This window comes from Panthera tigris, chromosome A1 (assembly GCF_018350195.1).
Source record: "Panthera tigris isolate Pti1 chromosome A1, P.tigris_Pti1_mat1.1, whole genome shotgun sequence".
NCBI lineage: Eukaryota > Metazoa > Chordata > Mammalia > Carnivora > Felidae > Panthera > Panthera tigris.
Window position 1 is genome coordinate 113,749,846 of NC_056660.1, and position 24,262 is coordinate 113,774,107.

General features: G+C 36.0%; 3 protein-coding genes across 7 annotated transcripts in view; 2 read left to right on the forward strand and 1 right to left on the reverse strand.

Annotated features, from left to right (window-relative positions):
* Positions 1-18,237, reverse strand: part of KLHL3 (kelch like family member 3) — a 278,634-nt gene extending 260,397 nt beyond the window's left edge. The window contains exon 1 of one of the 2 annotated variants that reach the window (XM_042984589.1): positions 18,154-18,237. The gene's annotated coding sequence lies outside the window, so the exon portion shown is untranslated. Of the gene's footprint in view, positions 1-17,579 lie in introns of both variants that reach the window. The other variant, XM_042984583.1, reaches the window with a different exon arrangement.
* On the forward strand, positions 6,782-21,463 carry MYOT (myotilin). The gene is made up of 9 exons (XM_007077841.2): positions 6,782-7,568; positions 12,209-12,386; positions 13,272-13,376; positions 16,238-16,284; positions 17,050-17,182; positions 18,209-18,416; positions 20,298-20,463; positions 20,896-21,029; positions 21,255-21,463. Exons 1-9 carry the CDS (start codon positions 7,213-7,215, stop codon positions 21,425-21,427), a joined length of 1,500 nt encoding a protein of 499 aa, XP_007077903.2. The 5' UTR covers positions 6,782-7,212; the 3' UTR covers positions 21,428-21,463.
* A 1,976-nt stretch (positions 21,464-23,439) lies between these two features.
* PKD2L2 (polycystin 2 like 2, transient receptor potential cation channel) overlaps positions 23,440-24,262 on the forward strand; it is a 42,578-nt gene continuing 41,755 nt past the window's right edge. For 2 of the 4 annotated variants that reach the window (XM_007077849.3, XM_042984574.1), the window contains exon 1: positions 23,440-23,528. In XM_007077849.3, the coding sequence (XP_007077911.1) occupies positions 23,498-23,528 (31 nt within the window). In that variant the 5' untranslated portion in view covers positions 23,440-23,497. The remainder of the gene's footprint in view (positions 23,529-24,262) is intronic. The other 2 variants (XM_042984566.1, XM_042984560.1) reach the window with 2 other exon arrangements.

Genomic DNA, 24,262 nt, shown 5'->3' on the forward strand with positions numbered 1-24,262 from the left:
TTGGAATGAGCACTGGGTGTTGTATGGAAACCAATTTGACAATAAATTTCATATACTAAAAAAAATAATAATAAAAAAACTTAGGACACAATTTCAAAAAATAAATAAATAAAAAATAAAAAAATAATAAAAGGCAACTGTATAAATGGGAAGCTAACTCAGTAGGTGAATTTGCCAACCAGGCTATGTTTAAAACACAATCCACTACCATCTCCAATACCCAAACACAAACCTCAAACCAAAACAGTGACTAAAAACAAAAAAAAAAAAAAAAAAAAACACCCTAAAAATTGATACTTAAAAGTCATTTAAAATTTTCTGTTTTACCAATATCTAACACAGTCCACTAAATATTTTACCAACCTAAAGTTACATTTAGATTAAATTTAGGCTAAACACCTTAAATAAAACTTAAAAAATGAACACTCTTGACTATTTTCCAGTATAACTAAACATAGCATCTATTAATTACAAAATAAAAGATACTGGAATATCTTTTAAGATACTCTTGAGTATTTAAGATATTTCTTGAGTAGTATTTGGGTTTTTAGGTGGAAAAATTTATCATGTCAGAGATGAAAGGAATCAGAGGTCAAATACATGAAGCACCCCATTCTACAAAGGACTACAATTGTAGATGACTGGCTGATTTTGCTGAGGGCTGCTTCCTCATGCTTTTATGACCCTGGAATAGGTACTCCCCAAGTAGTTCTTAAAATGAAGCCAGGGAAGGAAAGAATCTGAACTTGGAGATTAACAGACCTGCAACAATGTACGTGAGGCACATAGTAGAATTCATTAAATAGTAGCTATTACTTCACTGCATAGTTTTTTCTTAGGATCAATGTAACTGCAATAATTGCCTATCACTGTGATTTTTCAGTTGGTCTCCTGGAACCCCTTTAGCTTCTGGGGTTTCTAGTTGCCTGGAGAGTAGCTACCCTTACAAATAAAGATTTCTCATGAGGTCAAAGAAGAATGGGTGTGTGGGACTAAACACTGCAATTTATTCAACAAACATTTATTAAGCACATCTTATGTGTTTGTCAGTTTCTATGTGAGACTTCCCTCAGAAGACAGCCAATACAGATATCTAAAACTTTTCTCCAGGAGTTCATGTGTTTAGCAGTGAACCTTTACGACTTAAAAAGACATTGAGCTTATAACAAAGTACTTTTCTATTTCTACCTTTTTCATTAATAAAACCATCTGTGGGAAAAATTATTCAACAGAAGTTCCATAAAAGTTAAGTTTTTACTAAAAGTCAACTATGAGCTACATTGTCCCAAGCAAGATAAAAATGTTATCAACTGTCCCTCCCTCAGTAAACATTTAACTTGGTTGAGGAGATCTATTATACCATGTAATAGTCGATTATGATTTCCTGTTTCATCTGAGTCTCTCAGCAACCCTCTGATTAGGTTAGTAAAACAGATACTATCTTGCTTTTCAGTTAATTATTAAAGCTCAGAGAGTTTAAGCCACTTGTCTAAGGTTACACAGCCAGTATTTGGTAGAGTGGGCCCTCACACTCAGGTCTTCAAAATAGATAATAAGAAGGTTAATGTGTCTACAAAGTTGTAGAACATTAACCAAATAAATGTCATAATTTTTACTGCTTGACACCAAACCTAGTGGAATGTCTATTATTATTTCTCACTTGAAAAGAATACAAGACAGAATCAAGTACTCAAAAGGAGAGATTTCAAATTTTAAGTGCTACAGTGGGATGGAGCTTCAGTAATCATAGTGAACTACACATAACCTGAAAATAAAGGAAGCGTTCTTCACTCTTCAGTCCTCTCATACTCAATGTGGTATTTGCCTTCTTAGTTGATATAGCATAAATTAGCTTCATCACATACATCTGACCTCTGACTTTAGACAAAGCTCACAGCACCATTGCACAATAGTATATTTTACATTAAAAAAAAAAAAAAAAAAAAAAAACAAGGGCTGTACACGAAGAAGGGATGAATGAGTGACAGCTAAACAGCCAAGCCACCCTTCCACTGATGATGGGAAATAAAGAATTCCCTTAATGGTTCGGTGATACAGTGGAAAGTTGCCTACATATTGTGAGGCACTGGAATGATCCACCAAAGTCGTTGCTGATAAATTAGAGAAAGAAATGGAAAAAGTTGTCTTTGGGGACTGGTTGGAATATAGTTCACTCACCTGACATCTTACTGATTCTTCCGGTTTTAGGACAATTTTTCTCAAATAAGCAACTAAACCATTCAAATAACCTTATTTGTGAGGAAAAGTAAAACACCCTTCCAAAAAAGGCAAACCAAACATTAAAAAATAGAAAAACAGATTCTTAACAGATTATTAAATATAGACCTTTAACTTCTATAAATCAGCCTGTGAGCCCCTGACTGTAGGGAAAAACTTAGCCCAGATATACCATGGTGCTATTACACTATAACAAAATAACATCTTACAAAGGCCTAAGAGGAAAAAAAGAGATAAAGTTTAAAGGATAAAAAAGCAAATGGGACTAAAATTCTTCCTATTCGATATGGTTCAGCATCTGCCTTAGGCAATATCAGGGACTCTATAGTTTGTCCTGGGCATGTTACCTACTTGGCTGTTGGATACATCTTAACCTTTTAGGTATTAAGATATCTAATACCTTAAAAAAATCTAGCATCTCCTCTCCCTTACCCTAATTAAATCCTGTTATCTAGAAAAACCAAGTAACAGTCATATATACTACATTTAAACTGTTTAGAACAGCACCTACTCATAGTAAATGCCATACTTGTTGGTTATTCTTGCTACTTTTATTGTCACTTACATTTACATTTTAAGTCTCCCTAATTGGGATTAAAAGGCTTTGTCCCTATTAATGGAATCTGAAATATCAGTGAGCAGATGTAGAGAAATATTTTGGGAAATTCCTGAAATAAGAGTTGGTAGGCAAACACCTACTCATCCAGTTTAGTATGCCTTTTCCACTATGTAATGGCTGTGTGCCCAGGAAGCAATCATACACCTACATGATCAGCTGTGAAGAATTTTACATGGCTCATATGCATTCAAACATCTACTGGTTGGACCTTAATGTACATGGTAATTAAATCAAGATTAGAGGATCCATGAGGGAGGGTAATGAATAGATATGCTTTAGGCCAATAGAAACATACCATAATGGAAACCAACTAAATGGGGATAATTCCACTCAACGGACCTGATCCTCATGTCACCTACTCCTTTTTACCAGTTCTGTTGTTGATTTGAAGGCTTCTTCCTCTATAATTATTTACTTCCCTGCACAAAAATGGAAACCTAAATACCAAGATAGTTTTCTTAGTGAAAAGACAAAGGAAACTGCGTAACTGTTAGGAGTTAAGGGAGATGAAGAAATGAGAGTTGACGGCATAAAGCCCTAAAAGTAAAGACTGTTTCTTTGGTAATTTCTTAAGTGTTTCCAACTCTTTAAGAATAAAAGAACAAGGTCAATGAGGCATATGCCGTACAGAGTCAGAAAACTTGCTAAGAAACCAAATCATCTTTTTCCACCTCCCCACCTTCCCAGAAACGTCATCATCACCTGCTCTCTCGCCTTTACCCAGACCACACCCTGTCTCTTGAAACAAACTGCTTGAACTCAGCTCCACCCCTGCTTCTATTTGGCAAGAGGGGGAAAAAGGGGGGGGGGGCCTTCAGATGAACAACTATCCAATACAAATCAGTTTGGACGCCATCCATCACTAATCTTACTTCTGGAGAATTTTTATTGGATGGAATGTCAGTCTTAGGATATGGTTTCCCTTTCAGTCCTTCTTTCTCAAACAGGGAACATTCAAAGCCCCCACCACAATAAAGAAATTGAGTTTGCTTTATACTTTTTTCCATTTCCCAATTCATTGCTCTTCCTCCTGCATGAGCTTGCTAAAGCTCACAGTCAAAATTCACATCTAAAATAAAGATGCCTCCAAGAGAAGCTCATGTAATCCCACTCCTTAAATATCACTAAGACATCTGAGATATTGTTTAGATTGTGGACTCTTACTTTGACATGCCAGCATAGGTAGATGGACAGGCAAGCACATCAGATGTCACTGTTTGGCAGCTGATAAAAGTCAGTGGTGCTATAATACTAAGCACAGAGCCACTAGATTAGTCTGTGAGGGAAGGGGATGCCTCTTCCTTCCCTTCAATAGTGGGTTAAACCCAGCTGGCACCCTCTGGAACGACGGGTAAGTCCCACCTTTATTTCTGCTACAGTTTTGGGTTTTGGTTTTTTGTCCAAATCAGAGGAATGTGTACAAAAATCATCTTCACATAAAAAGTGTGCAAGTAACATTATAATGTTATTATACAAATATTTAATAAGGAAGTAACCTATTCATTCCACTGAAACTGGAAGGTATTATAGAAAGGGCACAAGGCAAGATAGTTGTGTGTTAATATTTTTAGATCATCATTTTTCCTTGAAAAGGGATACTTGGCGTGATTATAACTGTGGTGATGTTCTAGAGCTTTAAAATATCCTCAATCAGTTGTTTGTGCAAGTCTGTCTGTACTATATCAGAGAGAGAAAAAAAAAGTTAGGATTTTTTAAAAAGGAGCTGCATAGTATTTTACTTATAAAATCTTTGAAATTTATTTAACATTACTTGGAATAAAATGATACTGCCAAGTAAGAGAACCTCTTATAAAATTAAACTGTTGAACAGTAACTACAAACATAAAGAAAAACTTTTCAGAGTTATCTATTTGAACATCTCTATAAAATTTTGTTGAGACATGAGTAAAATGGAACTTTTGAAAGAATATATTCTTAACTGAGCTTTGAAAAGTAACGGTAATTGTTAACTCTGAAGACCGATACCAAAATGTACAAGATTGGTGACATTTTAAAAATATATGTAAGGAAAAACAGGGAACTTTCTGGAAAATATCTACTGGCTATTTGTTACACAGTTTATCACTTGCCATTTGAAATGAATCTGAATAATTTGCCTTCCTAAAAAGGAATTTAAGAACTAAATTTGGATTCAATTCTGCAATGTAATGAATAAGCCCATAACTACAAAATTACTTGCCTTCAAATAGAGTCCTTGAGAAGATCTAATTAAAGCTTCCTTTTAGATGTTTTCCTCCAACAGTGTAAAGGCCTAATACAGTTAATTACTAAAATGCACTCTGGTTGAACATGTTTGTGTTCATAAACTTGAAATTAAGGAATATATGGCTTTTTAAGTGTTCTTTCTCAACAGAATCGTTCTCTTGGCTGTTGAGTTGCATTTGTTCTTTCCTAAAACCTTTAGGTTTGTTTGTTTGGGGTTTTTTTTAATTTTTTTACTCTGAGAGCATGCACGCACACATGCACATGCATGCAGACAAGCAGGACAGGAGTAGAGAGGAGAGAGAGAGAATCCCAAGCAGGCAGGCCCCGCACTATGAGTGCAGAGCCTGAAGTGGGGCTCAAACCCATAAACCATGAGATAATGACCTGACCTGAAATCAAGAGTTGGACACAACCAACTGAGCCACCCAAGCACCCCTAAAACTGCTAGTTTTAATTTAATTCTAAACTATATGTACAGCCTTGGGATGAAGTTATTTGGTCTGAAATTTTTCATTAAAAATGATACATTCTTCAAGCTAGGAAATTAAACAATTTTAAGATTTCATTTCAATGATGACAGCTTGGTATCAGTTATAGTTTGATTTATCATTATCTTAGAGTTGCCTTATACTATGTAAAATTAAATGTATTTTGAACTAGTCTGTGTGTAATGTCTGTATATAGTTCTGCTTATTAGATTTACCATACTAATGGAAGAAATCAGAGGCAAATATGACCCTTCATGGTTGATTTTAGGGGCAAATGATTCATCTAAGGAAAAATGGGGTCCATTACAGGAAGTTAGAAGAATCAATGCAGAGCTAAGTAAGAGAAATGGCATCCCTCTTTTGATGAGGTATACACTAGTTTCATATTGCCTTACTTCCTTCTGTACATTAGCATCTTCCATTTCAAAAGAAAAAGAGAGAAGCTAAAATAATTTCAAAATTAGTCTAAAATACATATGAAATAGGTAAAACTAGTAAAAAGTAAAAATCTAAATAATTAAGAGTATCAACACCAATAACTAGATTGTATAATCTAAAAATAATAAAAAAATTTATATATGGCTCTGGAATAGTCAGTAAGATATATACACACAGAAAGACACACATACTCCTTAATTATCTTCTAGTTTGGTACTATGGTCATTTTGGAATCAAAGGGAGAAAAAAAGGCAGCACCCTGAGAGCGAGCCACAAAAAATACACTCAAAGTTGACAATAGTGAATTATACATGTTCCCTCTACTTTATGAAATTGCCAAAGAGTGAAGGAGTAAATATGGACATTCACTGTTCCTTATAAAAAAAAGCATATTGTTCCCCTTGATCTAATGAGACATCATTCATCACAGATCACCAGGACATTCATTAAGTGGTGTATCAGAAGAGCTGCTCATTGGTTTTCATGAGCAATGGGAAGAATTCAGACTGAAAAGGAGCAGACAAGTTAGGTATTTAACTGCTAATAATTTAAATAATTAAATTATTAATATAATTAATATTATTAATATAATTAATCTCTGTGGTTAATGAACTATACCCCCTAGGCAAAGGCTAATCGTAAGGCCATAAAATTATCACATTGAGCAGCATCACAGTATTTCTTTTCATAGTCACTTGGCAAACTCAAACTTTGTGTTCCTGTATCTTGAAGCCCCTGGGCATGCTTCAAGAATCACCCAGAGGCAAACCAACATTAATGAATACTTTTTTTGTTGCTGTTGTTCTCAGGAGAAAAGTCATTTGTACAAAGACAGAGATAAAGAAAAGAAGTCTAGAAGCCAGGAAAGGTCCACCTTGAGGTGACCTTGAAAGCATTTAAGCCTCCCCCCAAAACAGCACATATGCTCCTAAAGATGTTAAACAGTACTGTTTTTTATGCAAATACTGTAATTGAATCATTTTCTCCTTTTGAAGGAACAATACTCTTCAAGAGGCCACTCCATCAAAGACAGGAGCACAGTATTCCCAGGATCACAACAAGGAGGGGCAGACCACGGTTGCTTCAGATTCCTTGAGATCTTCTGTGATTCCAGGCTTGCCACCCCAAATTCAGGACCCCACCCTTCGAGGAACAAATCATTATAGTAATAAATTGCCTTCATCTTCCATATACCAGCTAAGCATGTTTAACTACGAACGTCCAAAACACTTCATTCAAACCCAAAACCCATATGGCTCCAGACTGCAACCTCCTGGACCGGAAACCTCCAGCTACTCTAGTCAGACCAAACAGTCTTCCATTACCATCCAGCCCCGCCAATGCACAGAGCAAAGATTTTCTGCCTCCTCAACAGTGAGCTCTCACATCACCATGTCTTCCTCTGCTTTCCCTGCTTCTCCCCAGCAGCATGCTGCCTCCAACCCAGGCCAAAGGGTTACAGCCACCTATAACCAGTCCCCAGCCAGCTTCCTCAGCTCCATATTACCATCACAGTCTGATTATAGTAGCAGTAAAATTCCTTCCAATGTGGACACCAAGTAAGTATATTTTTTTATATATGAATAGATACTGCATAAACACTGAGTTTGTATCTAAGGAGTGTGGGGGAGTATGCCCTAGTTCACTATTTAGTATTTTGAAAGGCAATGAAACCTCAAGGTCTCTTTCATAATTCTCCTAAAACACCTTGAACCAGGGGGCTGGCAGTAAGAGGTCATCTGACCCATTCTCTAGTGTCCAGACTATCCTAAACCCAAATTACCTATTACCCCATACATTACTTATAATTTTCTATCTTCAAAAAAAGAAGATTTCTAATATACTCAAGAACAGTGAACTATTCTCCCAGTTCGAAGTTAAGATCATCATGCTATAAATTTAATTGCTCGCGTTCTGGGCTCAGCTGAGATGAAGAACACCTGTCTGCTCTTCCTCAGCTAGGATTTCCTCTCACATAAGCAGAGACTATTAAATTTCTTCTCAGTCTTAGTCTTTTCTTCCTATCCATTTTCCCTTCTGATCCTGAGCATCCACTTGGCTTAAAAAAAAAAAAATTAATGAAAATCTGGGACTCAAATAGTGAAGTATATGAATTTTCCTTGCTATGATAAGAAAGGCTTGAATAGATAAACGACCTTAGCGTTTCCTTTGGTAATTAAAAAAAACTTTGTTCAAATGAGTTGAGCTGATTGTCCTGTCTAAATAAAGAGAAGAATACCTGGAGCCTTATGCAAGCATGTACTACTTCCAAAGCCTAAAACTATCCTAGGAGAACCTGATATGAATAAGGACACAGTGGTTGTGCTTTTTTTAAAACATGAACTGAATACTTTGTGCTTATGCAAACCGAGAGCTATCAGTTTTCCTGTCCCTTGCCTGGCTAAAACATCAGATAATTAAATCTGAGGCAACTGAAAAACTGCCTGATGGAATATGTTTTGTTGCAGGCTTATCAAAAGATTTGCTTAGATTCTTGATAATTTCTCTCACTATTCCCCAGAAGCTAATTTTTGTAGAGATTTCTATTATTGGTGAAAACTCTGGAAATTAAGTTCAATGGACTACAGCAATTCAACCTGCAAAAACTTATTTTCAACATTTTAAAAAACAAAAATGAGGAAAGTCAAGAACATTTGTTAGAATCCTACAGATACTAGGACGAACCATTTGAAATGGCTGATAGTCAACTATTTTTCACCTACAAAAATGGCATCCTCATAGGTTTGACCTAATATGTTTTTAAAGAAGACTTTAAGCCCTCTCTTTCTCTTCCTTCCAAAATTCCCATTACACTCATTAACACACAATGTAGATTTTTCTTGGTTACAATCTAGCCAAATGATCATTTTCCATCTAGCTTTCCATTATTTTTCGAATTTCCTACGTGAGCATTTTTAAATCTAAAATAACGTTTTCTGACTCTACTATTTTTCTTAGTAAAGTCTTTCAATCCTATTCCAAATATCTGCTAAGAAAAGAGAGCCATCAAATAAGTATTAGTGAACCTCAACCATGTTCCTAGCTCTGTACACAGAACTAAGAGAGAAAGGCAAAAATGGAGGATAAGAAATAAAGCATAGGAGGTCCCCAAACCAGAGATCAAAGATACAGCTTTAGCTGTTCCATTTGCAGCAACCATAGATAACTCTTTTAATCTTCCCACAGCCACTTGATACCCATTCAGTGTCCAGCTGCACGGGGTGGAAAGCTCTGGCCCTTTGAACATTTGTGCACAACTCCCTCATTGTTATGGTGGGCTTAAGTTTGCCCTGCCTTCGAAAATAATCCCTTGGATTCTGACCTAGATTGCTTTGAAAGCTTTATTTAGCTTTTCATCAGTAGGAAACCCTTAAGCAAACATTTTATTCAGTCAATCAAACCACAGACTGGACTTTGAGGAGAACTCCAATTCTAATTAGTCCATTCAAAAAGCTTGCTGTGTGACATTCAGCAAGTGTGCCTTACCTGCCTGGTGATTCAGTTTTATGACCTACAACAAAATTAAGGATTTCGGTGATAAATGATAGAAAAAAAAAAATTCGCTTCTTGGCCTTTTGGCTAAGATCAAGTGTAATGACAGAAAAAAAAAAGACCTATAAAGCAGAATGCAAGAATATGAGTTTATAAATATGAGCAGATATCTCGTCTTACATTTAGGCTATGTAAACTGATAAGGGTATTCACTGAATAAAGTGACTGGGTCAAATACACATCAGTGATTCTCAGGCTCAATTTTGATAATCCTTCAGGATTTCTCAGATATACTGCATTATAACAGTCAAAAAACAAACTTATTTAATTCTAATTCACTTTAACAAGCATGTGACTTTTATAAAGATGTAGACTAACATTTAAAAAATAGGCTATTATAGCTCCATATAGTTGGAAAAATAGGAGATTTTTAAGACAAAGGAATTTTACCACTTTGACATGAAAATTCAATCTTAAGGGAAAAAAAAAAAAAACAGGGTGCCTGGGTGGCTCTGTCAGTTAAGCGTCCAACTCTGGGTCTCAGCTCAGGTCTTGATCTCAGGGTTGTTGAGTTCAAGCCCAGTGCTGGGCTCCATGCTGGACATGAAGCCTACTTAAAAAAAATAAAATAAAATAAAATAAAATTTGAAAACACAAATACAACAATTATTGAAACATTTCATTTGGCTGTTTACTTAACTGAACAAATCAGACTTTTAGTTTAGGATTAATATAAACAACCCCGAATATCTGTAATGTAAGGAGGAGAAATGTGCACCACCACTTTCAATACAGAGCATCCGGAATCAAATTAAAAACATTCACTCATTCAAGTGATAAAGAATCCCCTATACCCAGCCTCTGTGTTAGTGAAAATAAACATTACAATGGTGAGTAATAAGTCATCTTTTTTTACTTGAGTATGTTTATAATCTAGAGATTACTAACCAAGTCCCCAAAGCCTGCAAGAATTAAAACTCTGGCTCCTCTTGGAAGAGATACATTTCCACTTAGCTCATAAGCTCTTGTTAACGATCCTTGAGGACATCTGAACAGGAACAGGTCAGAGAACAGACCCAGGGTGCCTCATCTTGATAACTGGAGAACGTTTATTATGATAATACTAAAATACTCACTGAAAACAGTGGCCAGTTTTCCCACATTAAACAGATATAAACGCACACTTGCAGGGCACAAAATGAATAAACTAGGTGAAATCTGAACAAACAACTGTGAAAGTGCAAGCTACCTTACAAATTTAATACAGGAGTTCCTAAGTACTACTCCTATACTCTATCAGAATCAACAGGAGAACTCAGAGAGAAGGAAGAACATCTTTCCAGATAATTTAGATTAGAACTTCAAATACAGATGTAAACCAAACTCTTCAACTGCTACTCAAATTTGCTTTCTTTTTCCCCAAACCCCTCTTCTCATTCAGGTTACATTTCTTTCTCCTTCCTCCTCTAATCGTTCCTTTCTTTCTCTAAAAATCACTTTAGCAATGTTGAAGAAGCCACGGCTACTGTAAAAGCTATTTGTTATATAGTACCACACTTGAATTTTGTAAAATAGGAAATTAAAAGGAACTGGAAATTAATAGGAAAGCCAGAGACTATGACAACTGTACACTCCATTCAAAGCAAAAGAATATTTGCTAAGTGCCAGTGATTATACCAGAGAATGTTTAACAGCTCTGGAGAAAGGAGCCATGATTTGTGGTATTTACCTACTTCCCTGGTGTAGATACTCCGACACCATCAATTTCAAACTATCAACATGAGATCACAGGGAACTGAGTACAGTATCTACCCACAAATCAAATTTACCAAATTCAATTACAAGACTGGAAGGGCTCACAAGCTGCCAGTAACTAGACTTACTCTCAATTCTTTACGGCAGATCTTTAAGGAAAAACATCCCTCTTACACCTAATCTAATTTGTTCCTCCTGTCACTAAATTTTAATTTGGCAAGACTTAAAAAAAAAAAAAAAAAAGCTGGTGACCATTCTTATTAAATCCTTCTTGACTATTATTAGGAAATTGGTATTTTTAATAACTCTAATACTACCAGTACTAAGTGGTGGTAGATTCAACTATCTAAAAGTGACTAACAAAATGAGGTCAAGTCTATTTTAGTACCACATTGTACTTTGAAGATCTGTTTTAAAAATCTTTTTTTCTGGGGTGCCTGGCTGGCTCAGTCAGGAGTCAGAAGAGCGTATGACTCTTTTTTTTTTTTTAATATGAAATTTATTGTCAAATTGGTTTCCATACAACACCCAATGCTCATACCAATAGGTGCCCTCCTCAATGCCCATCACACACTTTCCCCTCCCTCCCACCCCTCCCATCAACCCTCAGCTTATTCTCAGTTTTTAAGAGTCTCTTATGGTTTGCCTCCCTCCCTCCCTAACTTTTTATTTCCCCTTCCCCTCCCCCATGGTCTTCTATTAAGTTTTTCAGGATCCACATAAGAGTGAAAACATACGGTATGTGTCTTTCTCTGTATGACTTATTTCACTTAGCATAACACTCTCCAGTTCCATCCACATTGCTACAAAAGGTCATATTTTATTCTTTCTCATTGCCAAGTAGTATTCCATTGTGTATATAAATTCTTGATCCTAAGTTCGAGCCCCACATTGGGTATAGAGGTTACCTAAATAAATAAAAACTTCAATAAAAACTTTTCTCTTTTTAAAGCTATCAACAACCCTCAGTTGGCCAACCTCTAAGTGCTACACCATCCCAAAATGCAAATGCTAATAAACCCACACCAAGGACTCCTGACCATGAAATACAAGGATCAAAAGAAGCTCTGATTCAAGATTTGGAGAGAAAGCTAAAATGCAAGGACAGCCTTCTTCATAATGGAAATCAAGTAAGCAAAATGTCTATTTTCTATAAAAAGCCAATTAAACTATAAAATATTTCTGCCTTTCTGTCTCACAAATCTTTGTCCATATAATCCACAAGGGATAGGATTATCTAAAAAGAGAATATTTGGATACAATACCAAACATTCTGCATGAAATCACCTCTTGGTTTTCAGTAGTAAAAGAAGGATGCAAAAGAAGAATGTAAAACAATATAAAAACAAAAGAATGAAGCAAAAAATTTTGAAGATTTTCCACTTTAAGCATTACTCTCACATAAAATATGTCTGATGACCAAATAAACAATAGGAGATATTGTCAGTCACCTTGATTTCTTCACGTACCTTGGTGTATATGACTGGACAAATAGCCATGATATTTATGAGAGAACTCTTACTGTACCCACTGTATTAGTCACTTATCTTTGAAACAGTACTGTATGTCTTCAATCCAAACACATATAACATATCAGATGGACTGCTTTCAAACCAGAAATTAAACAAAGTATTCAGTGTTCATTTAATAAAAGTTATTTTCCAATGTGAGGATATACAGTGCTATATTCAAAGATGGAGTCAATGGAAACATGCAAAACAAAAAACATGAAGAATTTCCCTTCCCTTGGGAGAGCCTTACTTAAGGGGGATTATGCCTGCCTTTCCTAGGAGCAAGAGGAAAACAGAAGTGAATATTACAGATGTGAAAGTGACACTAGAACAGAAGGGAAATGTTTTGAATGAAAAAAAGTTTTAAAACATAGTATTTATCTCTAATTCACTAGACAGAACTATACTTCTTTGGTAGCATTCTTGGTGGTTTTAAGGTAAAGGTGCACAAACAACTTTTATTAAATCTCGTTACTTTCTCCTTAATGACTGATTTCTTCAAAGCGGCTAACATATGAGGAGAAGATGGCTCGCAGATTGCTAGGACCACAGAATGCAGCTGCTGTGTTTCAAGCTCAAAATGACAGTGAGGCACAAGATTCACCACAGGTAAATTAAAATAATCTTTACCTAACTGGAGTATTTTTCTTTTGAGTGATTTTTAAATGTTTGTTTTTCCAAATGCTAATAAGTATCATTTGAAGCAAAAGTCAATCACTTCCATGCTCCATTAGATATAAAAAGGAGAGGCCACGATGGGCCAAATGTATAGAGAGAAATTTAAAATTTTACTCCACTTTCTGGTGTTCTAATATCTGCATATGAAATGTCACAAAGTCAAAACACCAGAAGGCTAACACTGTCACTCTGCATGTGGACATTTAGGGGTCCATTACACCTAGAATTCTTTTTCCAATGTCCACATGGATAATTTATGAGTTATAAATCTTTAACAGAAGTTAAAACTCTAAACCAAAGTAATTATAACCTTTTCTCATAATAAGCTCCTAATCATTTCAATGTTTTAAAATACAATTGTGGAACTAATGAAATATCCAATTCCCTTTGTTTCTGTATTCAAAAATGCTTATTAAAAACAAAACAAACAACAACAACAACAACAAAAAGCCTGGAGTAATGGCTCAGATATTAACAAAAGGATCCTTTCCACGAACGTACAACTTTATAGAGGGCATAAAGTGAATATCCCATACGCTTATCAACTTCATTCTAACACGTAAATGTAACCCTAAAGAGAAATATTCAGTTGGAGAGACAGAACGGTTACTCCTGTCTTCCTTCTGTAGTTACCTCTCATCTCTTCCCAAAAAGTTCACAAGAAACTAGATACCAAAGGGACGAAACAGGGTACCCAAGACTCCTAAGGACTCCTTAGGACTTACTATCCTAAGTACAGGAAACTGAAAATAGGATTTTTGTTTCTGTTAAATGCAACAAGACCTACTAAAAAGGATGGAGCAGGATCTAACAGTGCAAGTAACTAAAAACTGAAAATAGAACTTAAACCTCTTTTTGGCTAATGAACAGTTCATACATTCATTCATTCAATTAATTTACATGGAGCACCTACTCTGGACTGGTACAGATTACAGCAAGAATAGGATGCAAACCTACCTCTATTAGTAGAAATTACTCAAAACAATGTTATATTGATGGCTTATAAATTCAGTGTATGATTTCAAGGGCAAGAATGTATTATTTTTCTCATTCATTCTTTAAAAACATTAAAATGAAGGTAACAGTACCAAGAAAATAGATAGCAGCAAAACATATTATGAAATCTGAAAAGATAAATCTTAGATTTTTGTGTATACTTCAAACATTCCAATAAAAAATGTTATCAAATTATATAAAACTGAAATATTACACCTCTTAATATGAATATATACATATTCAAAGCATTACTATATGAAAAAGCAAACAATTTAATTTGGATATTTTGGGTTTAATTAAATTATTTTCACTTTTTACCAAAAAAACTAGTTGATCTGAGAAGTGAATTGTTCTTTTGACATTCTGTGTAGAGAACTTTAAGACTAGCCAAAAAAAGTTAGAGTTGTAAGAATTTTATTTTAAAATGACCAAATACATTAAACATATTCATCACAAAATAAGTAATGTATACTCAGATTATAGGTGTTTTTCAGATATTTGGATAGGGAGAGATTTTTCACTTGTCTCCCCTGCTATGCCAAGCACAGTGAAATACACAAAATAAGCTTTAAGTATTTGATCAATTAATTAGGATTTCCATCAATCTCTGGTTTTATTCTCAAATGGAAATAATTTTCTGGTACTCAGATATAAATCCTAAAAGATGTTTGCTTAAATTAAATAAACTTTTATTAACCAGGAAGTAATTAATGTTGTTTTTCAAACCTTCTCAGAGCTCTACACGTAGCTTCCATGGTGTCCATCATGATTTTGTGCCATGGCTAAAAAGAGAAGCATTTTCCAGTCTAATATGTGTTTACTGCTGTTGGTGCACTTTTGAGCAGTGGGCATAATACCTTGTATCTACTGCCAACACAAGTGACTTCATGTCTATTCCTGTTTTACTAAAGGACAATCTGTACCATGTGTTCCCATTTCAAATACACCAGGGGAACACATCTCCCTTTGTTGTAAAGTAGTCATATGAGAAATGAACTACCATGAGTTCAACGTCTAGCTAATTTTCATGTACCATACCTGTTAAATAGTCCTATTAATTCAGGGGATTACTTGCTAGAGTATTAGAAAGTTAGTGCACTATACGGTAAGTACTTAATACAGTTAACCCTTGAACAATGCAGGAGTTAGGGGTGCCGACTCCCCCACACAGTTCAAATCCACTTGTACCTTCTAACTCTCCAACAATTTAACTACTAAAAACTTACTTTTGACCAGAAGCCTTACTGATAAGTAGATTAACATAGATTTTGTACACTATATGTATTATATACTACACTCTTACAATAAAATAAGCTAGAAAAAAATGCTGACAAAATACATTTAAAGTACTGTAGTATGTTTTATCTTAAAAAAAACCCATATACAGGGGCTCCTGGGTGGCTCAGTCAGTTAAGCGTCTGACTTCGGCTGGGGTCATGATCTCATGGTTCGGGAGTTCTAGCCCTGCTTCGGGCTCTGTGCTGACAGCTTGGAGCCTGAAGCCTGCTTTGGATTCTGTGTCTCCCTCTTTCTCTCTGCCCCTCCCCTGCTCATGCTCTGTCTCTCTCTCTCAAAAATGAATAAACTTAAAAAAAATTTTTTTAAACCCACATATAAGTGAACCTGTGCAGTTCAAACCTGTGTATTTCAAGGATCAACTGTACATGGAATTAACCATGAAGGCACAAATACAGCCAACAAAGAAATGTTCATTTCAGCTATGACTACTTAATTCTGCTTCATTTCAAGGTAGTAACCACATATTAACATTCTCACCTTGTTTTAATTTCAAACAGCACAACTCAGAACACGCACGACTGCAAGTTCCTACATCACAAGTAAGGTACAAAATTTTTTTTTATTTTTGAAGAACTATCTATTTTACTACCAAAAATATATTCAGCTTAAAACTGTATTATTTATAAAGACTTCAAGCCTCCTACATAACTTTTATAAAAAGCAATGTGACTTTTCTAATGTCCGAGAAGATGATCAAAATTTTTATCTGTTGGGGTGCCTGGGTGGCTCAAACGGTTAAGGTCATGATCCCACAGTTTCATAAGTTCGACCCTTGCGTTGGGCTCTGCACTGGCAGCACTGAGCCTGCTTAGGATTCTCTCTCTCCATGTCTACCCCACCCCCACTCACGCAGTCTCTGTCTCTCAAAATAAACGTAAAAAAATTTCTTTTATCTGTTAATTGTCAGTACTATCTCAGAAGAAGTTTTTAATATGTTTTGGTCAAATAAGCCAGGACCACATGTCCACGTTAAGCAAATATCTCATGACAAACAAAACCCAATTCTAATTACCAAATCATTGCATATGATAAGAATTGTCCATGGGGTACTCTCCATTTTAATAGATCAGTTTCTTCATCAATTTGTAGCAATGTATAAAAGAAGTAAAGATGTATATTTTCTACCAGATCTTCCTAAATTGCTACCATTTCTAACAGTCTTCAAATATGCCTCTCTCTATTGTTATTACACTGACACATTAAATAGCATAGACTCTGAGGGTTCCAATATGATGGCTAAACTATATTTGTGCAAAAGGAAGAACAATGACAACTTTCCTGTATAGTGATTATTAAAATATTTTTGTAGAAGCAGATCATCCTCAAGGGGAGATGTGAATGATCAGGATGCAATCCAGGAGAAATTTTACCCACCTCGTTTCATTCAAGTGCCAGAGAACATGTCAATTGAAGAAGGAAGATTCTGCAGAATGGACTTCAAAGTAAGAGTTCAAAAATATTGGAGGAAAAATAGCAACAAGATACTGTTTTGAAAAGTGTCCTCTTCCTCTTCATAATCTGTTACACACTGTAACAAGCAGCACTTATAGTGGATAAGAACAAAAATTCTGGAACCAAGCTTACCTGGGTTTGAATCCTGGCTTTGCCACTTTCCAGCTACATAACCTAAGTCACTGAACCTTCCTGTGCTTTTGTCTCATCTGTATGGCAGAGTAACAAATGTACCTCATAAGGCTGTTATGAGAATTAACTGAGTAAATAGACATAATGTACTCACAATAGTACCTACCCCCTAATAAATACATAAGTGAAGCTATCAAACCAGTAAGATTTCTAAAGCAGTATTCTCCATTAAGAAATTCAAGCCAACCTGCTCACCTGGCGTAGAAGAGATCTTCATGCTAGAAGTGATCTTTAGAAAGACCTACATTTTTATTGTTCTCATTTTGGAGACCTTTTTCTTATAAAATGTTTTTCTGGATTCCTTGTGAATGAAAGTCCATGTATGGATTTAATTGTTAAGGTTTATAAGAAAACACTTAAACTGGAATTTAAACACCAGAATTACAGTTCAAGAGCATTCTACTTTGGTAAAGTCATCCATTAGATCAGCAAGCATCACACATATGTCCCTCTGAGACTTCAACTGCAGTCACATTATCAAAAAAAACCCGTATCACTTCATATTTCTTGGGGAGACCTATATAACGTAAGTTAATGTTCTAAATATAGTAACTGAGGCATCTTACAGGGCCTCATGGTGCATACGAAAGAGCTAGATGTGGTTTGATGTAGTCTGAAAATACTACATTGATTTCGAGAGTTTAATTTCTACTGTTTTGTTAAACATTGTTGAAAGCAAACACCTTTTTAAGCTCTTGCTTTGCACTGTCAATCACAAACCCACTCAGATACTAGAATTGTTAAAAGTTGTAAATGGACAAATAGGTACCAGTGATGATATAATTTAAAATTCTGTCATCTCCTTCTTGTGTCTTCCTTTCCAGGTCAGCGGACTGCCAGCTCCTGATGTGTCATGGTATCTGAATGGAAGACCAGTTCAATCAGATGACTTGCACAAAATGATAGTGTCTGAAAAGGGTTTTCATTCACTCATCTTTGAAGTGGTCAGAGCTTCAGATGCAGGGGCCTATGCATGTGTTGCCAAGAACAGAGCAGGAGAAGCCACCTTTACTGTGCAGCTGGATGTCCTGGGTAAGCCTTCAGAGGGATCTTCAAGAGTTCCTTAAAATCCAGCAGTATTAAAAAAAAAAAAAAGCAAGTGTTAAAAAGGAAAATCCCACAGGACTTCATATTTAAGGTCAATGTCTACACAACCCAGGAGAATGCCAATTTTTATCTAAAAGTCACAGGGTGGGAGAGGGGGCAGACAGCATTTTTGAGAGAAACTTCAACAAGAGACCTATAACCAAAGCTTTTCACAAAAGGAAATAAAGAAATGGTGCAATTTTAGACAAACCAAATGAGGCAGTACAGTTGACTCTCAATTCAACATAGGTTTGAGCAGTGCATGTCCATTTACATGCAGATTTTTTATAACACAGTATTGTCACCTGCTTATGATTTTTTAAATAACATTTTCTTTTCTCTAATTTACTTCATCATAAGAATACAGTATATAATACATATAACACAGAAAATATGTGTTAATCGACTGTTCATATTATCAGTAAAGCTTCCAGTTAAGAGTAGGCTATTAGGAGTTAAGTTTTTCAGGAGTCAAAAGTTATGTGCAGACTTTCAACTACATGGCGGTGGGGTGGAGGGGTGCCCCAATGCCCTGCACTGTTCAAGAGTCAACTATATAAGCATTTCTAGATGTAACCATTTCTAGATGTAACTAAAGGATATTATAGTGAAAAACTTCAGTCTAATCACTTCTCTGATCTATCGTCTAAATTAATCTGATTGTTATTTTTCCAGCATTGCCATGACCACACATTACTTAAAACTGAGATATAAATGTTAACTTTTAGCCTCAGATGATGTTGTTTAATAGAAAACTAGTCTCTATTTATAACAAAAACACACCTACTTGCTTTCGAAAACAGGTATGGCTAAACTGTCTCAAATTTGTCTTCAGTAAGGCAGTTTCTTATAAAACTTATATACTACTTAAAAATATTACAATTTAAGTGGTTTAAATATATATTACATTTGTAATGGTTTAAGCCATGGCATACTGCAGAAAAGATACTTTGACATAATTTACTGCTGATTACATAAAATCTTGATCAAGTTAAAGGATGAACAATATCCTTGATTTTGTATTCTATTCAAATCAGTGAAAAACCCTTTAAGATTATTCTATGATATAATAATGGGCCTCAGTCTAAGGGAAAACCGAGTGATCAGGGAATCAAAAAAAAAATCCAATTCAAGTGATTAAGCTTTGAGCAAATCCTTTTTGTGCAAATAGCTCCAGAAATATTATTAATGTTAGAGTTGAAAGAGGCCTTGGCAGGCATCTGTCCAATTTCATTTCTCCTTCAGAAAAGCTAGGGTTACAGTATTCTGATACCATTTCCTCTTTTCCTTCAGGTAATTAAAGAAATGATGTAATAATTACTGACATTTATATATTATTTTACAGTTTACAAAATGCTGCTTCATTCATTATCTCAGCTGATCCTCACAGTAATTTTGTGTGGTAGGCAGAGCAGTCACTATACCTGTAATTATTTTACAATAGATAAAACTGAGCCTCAGAGAAACTAAACAAATCTTTCCCATTTGGCATGGCTGGTGGGGCAAATAGAGAATTTGAACGTAGGCTATCTAGTCTTGCCACCATTCATGCTGCCTCCTTATAGAAGAGACATAAATGAGAATATAACTTAAATTCTTTGATGAAACATGATTGTAAATTCAATGCAACATTACTATTTTAGAAGTCTAAATGGTATAATAATGCAAAATAGTACTCTATGTTGTTTAAAATAATGCTAAAACATAAGCTTCCAATCTTGTGTTTTTTAAAACTTTTGTATCAACATACAAATTTCATAATACCTTGGCTTGGCTTATTTTCTTTTTATAATATTTCAAATACCTGAATTTTTTATTAATATGTAGCAAAAGAACATAGAAGAGCACCAATGTTTATCTACAAACCACAAAGCAAAAAAGTTTTTGAGGGAGACTCAGTGAAGCTAGAATGCCAAATCTCAGCTGTACCTCCACCAAAGATTTTCTGGAAAAGAAATAATGAAATGGTACAATTCAACACTGATCGAATAAGGTAGGATAAGTATTTTTAGACATAACTCTAGTTTATTGGGATGAATCCAGTTGTACTTGAAATGCATTATAAATGGCATGCATTTGTAATCTCACTTTGTCTGGTTTTTAAAACATGCAGAGAAATGTAATAAACCTCATTACACCAGATTCCACTAATCAAAAACATAAGGCATAAAGTAGGCCAGGACTTACCTTTTTACTAACAATAAAGAAAGATGGCTCAAGGAAATGATGACACAAACAAAATTAAGTGGGGGGGAGGTTAAATTCAATAAAACCAATGCTACATGGCACTGACTAGGTACAGCTCAGAATTTCCAAATACTTCATTTTCTTACAGTCTGGCACTCTAGGTCACAGACATCATAAATAAACTTTCACAGGAAAATTAATTCTTACACTTTAATTTTTTATTATTGTTTCTTTCCAGTTTATATCATGATAACTCTGGTAGAGTCACTTTACTGATAAAAGACGTAAACAAGAAAGATGCTGGGTGGTATACTGTGTCTGCAGTTAATGAAGCTGGAGTGACCACATGTAACACAAGATTAGATGTTACAGGTATGTCACCCTATCAACCCAAGTGTTATAAAGGACTTAATCAGAAAGATTTAGTAAGAAACACAATCTCAGCATAATATAAAAACGTATGATATAAAATACGAGAGATTTTCCCCCAACAGTTCTGATTTTTTTTTTCTTGTCCTGTCTGATATTGAATACCTAGAGCAACCCATTTGTTTAGAACATGTTTTCTGAATCAACTTCTATTTTGATCTATTTCAGTCCGTCAAAGGCAAACTCTTCCGGCTCCTAAGCAGTTACGTGTTCGACCAACTTTCAGCAAATATTTAGCACTTAACGGTAAAGGTTTGGATGTGAAACAAGCTTTTAACCCTGAAGGAGAATTTCAGCGTCTGGCAGCTCAATCTGGACTCTATGAAAGTGAAGAACTTTAATGAGGTTACCAACATTTGAAAACACAACAACTACACTATTAGTAATATATTCAATTAAAATTTAAAATAAATCCATAGCTGTATTAACAGATTATGGCTTTAATTAGGTAATATAACTAATATATATTTATAATATTTATCCTTTGACTCTTACACATTCTATCTTCTCTGGTTTGCGAAGCCTAAGGAAAATCTGGGCATATGGGTTTGTAATTGTAGAAGACTATCTTAAAATGTGAGATTTTAACATTTAAGTCATATACATTTAACAATTACAGATTATGAATTAATATCAACTTTTTAAGCACATCTAATGCTTGTAATAAGGTTTACTGGTTCTGCTTTCTAAATACTGTTTTACCCGTTTTCTCTTAGAGGAATACTAACATGGTATAGATTATCTGAGTGTTCCAAAGCTTAATGTCAAAAGAGAATAAAATTTCAAATATTCAAAATAGACTTGTCTTCTCTTCACAAAAGTCTAGATCTTTGTAACTTTTGGTGTTTATATATTATACAACATCAAGTAAAACCTAAGAATAACAATTTCCAGAAAAGCAACAATAGTATGTTCTATAACTGTATCTTAATGAAGCTGATTTAAGGCTCAGCCAATTCCTCCTGAAATTCAGCTAGGCATTCCATGGTTTGCCATTTCATAAGGAAACAACCACAGTAACTTAAATCCTGACAGACTCGCTCCTGAAATTGTTATTTTGCTTTAACCAAATAAATCCGTTAAATCTTCAAGACCTCTGAGTCTACCGAGTTCAATGGAACAAGAATAGTCTGCAGATTCAACTGCTTAATTCTTTCACTTCATGTAAATTTCAATACCTGTATTTGTGGGGGGGGGGGGGGGGAGGGATCCTCCTACATTTAAACTTCAGATAAGCTAGTACATTAGAAAACATAATTTTGTGAGCATCTCAGAGTCTAAGTACAGGAATGGGAAAATCCTTTTATTATACTGTCCTTAAGCTAGGACACTAGCCCTTTCTTCTCAGGCCTCCTATCCACTGGCCATGGCCTTTTGCTAGGCCTCTCCTGTTTATTATTGGTAGTCTTTGACCCTTGTTGCTGTGTGGCCTCGTTTTGCTTTTCATCTGCACACAAAATAGCATTTATCAACATCACTCTACATCTCTTTCAGAGAAATAACAAAAGAAGCTTTATTTTTTATTTCCAAAAGCAGCTTGATGGTTTTCTTTGCTGGCTGCCCTAGGGCCTTTCTACTGAATCTATTTTCCTCTTTTCCAACATGAGACTCCCTCTTGTCTCATATCCTGGCGGGTTTTCGGATGCCTTAATTTACAGCCAAATTTCTTTGGTCTTTTCTATAGCTGGTTTACAAACCTTCCCATCTTTGCAAAGCTTCAGTGCCAGATGTGAGTCTGGGCTCCCGAGGACTCCTGTTAGGCCTACTCTCCCTCATCACTTCAGAGCTGGATTTTGTTTAAATCTATTTTATCATTTTCTTTAGCCATATTGGGTGGGAAGAAGGGTGGGAGCTACTTCTACCTGCAGCTCTCGGTTCATGAGAACCGGTGTCTGCAGGCAGCAGGGGCAGCGTGGGCACCTGGTCAGGCACTCGGGCTCTGGCGTCCTGCACACCTGACCCCGCCACCTGTGGACTTCGGTAAGTCACTGACCCTCTCAGCGCCTCTGCTTTTCCAGACCTAAAATGAGGATAAAACACCTACCTTTCAGGAAGGGGGGATGTGAAGACTAAACAAGCCAATAAATGTAAAAGGTGTTCAAGAAACAGTAGCCCGTTACAATTAATTACTACGACTTTTACCACCAACCCCAGGCCCGAAGCCAGATTTGCCCTAGAAGTCGGCCCCTCCGCCAGAGATAAAGCGCCGCAATTCCCAACCCCGCCTCAGCCTGCCGCTTTCCAGAGCGTCCTCGGTGCGCACGCGCGCTTGTCACTCGTAGAAAGGCTTGCGCAGGTGGAGAAGCGGGAGGGTTTGCGCAGGCGCAGGAGCTAGGTGGCGCGTGTCGAAAAGTTACGCGCAGGCGCGGCAGACCTGGGAGGTCAAACGGGTGTCGTTTTCCAGGTCGGCCATGGCTGAGGCGTCACGGTGGCACCGAGGCGGTGAGGGGTGATCCTAGGAAGTAGTGGAGCAGGGCCGATTTGGCAATTACACACACCCTGATAGTAACTATGTAGCGCCATATCTATTCATGTCAGAGATAGGACTTCCAGCACGTGTAGCCCTCACAGCCTCCCCTTGAGACGGGGTGTACAGGGGTCCCATTTCACAGACGGAAACTGAAACCTTGAGGGGAGGTGGTACCCGCCCTTTGCCCGAGGCTCAAGCTGGGAGCTGTTACTTGCTGTACAAATACCGTCGCTAGGCCCTTCTCCAAAGTCCTTTATTGGTCTGGGGAGTCGTGACCTCGGTAGAACCCCAGGCCAAGTCCTTTACCCCTCCAGCGGAATCCATCCTTCCCAGGAAGCAATATAGATGGTAGAGAAAACGATTGTGAAGATGAGGAATTTTTTTCTTTTTATTTTTTTCTTTCTTTCTTTATTATTTATTTATTTATTTGTATTTTGCTTTTTCACTTTCAGACGGGACTATTGAAAAAACGTCCATGTTATAAAATTCATTAGTGTACAGTCATAAAGTGACTGCCCGCTCACCCCCATGGGAATGTTGTAATTATTCCTCCTTCATGAAAGTGAGAATAAAAAAAAACCAGAAGCAATTGGAGCTTGCCTTCACACAGTGTATCAGAATAAAAGTGGAAAACACAGTTCCATCATGGTTATTTATATACATTATAAATTACATAATAATGTAAAGAAAAAATTTGTTTTATGTC

Coding starts and splice junctions, on each gene's coding strand:
- MYOT (XM_007077841.2), top strand. CDS start 7,213: ATGTTTAACTACGAACGTCCAAAACACTTCATTCAAACCCAAAACCCA. Junction 7,569..12,208: donor CCTTCCAATGTGGACACCAA/GTAAGTATATTT, acceptor CTCTTTTTAAAG/CTATCAACAACCCTCAGTTG. Junction 21,030..21,254: donor CACAAGATTAGATGTTACAG/GTATGTCACCCT, acceptor GATCTATTTCAG/TCCGTCAAAGGCAAACTCTT.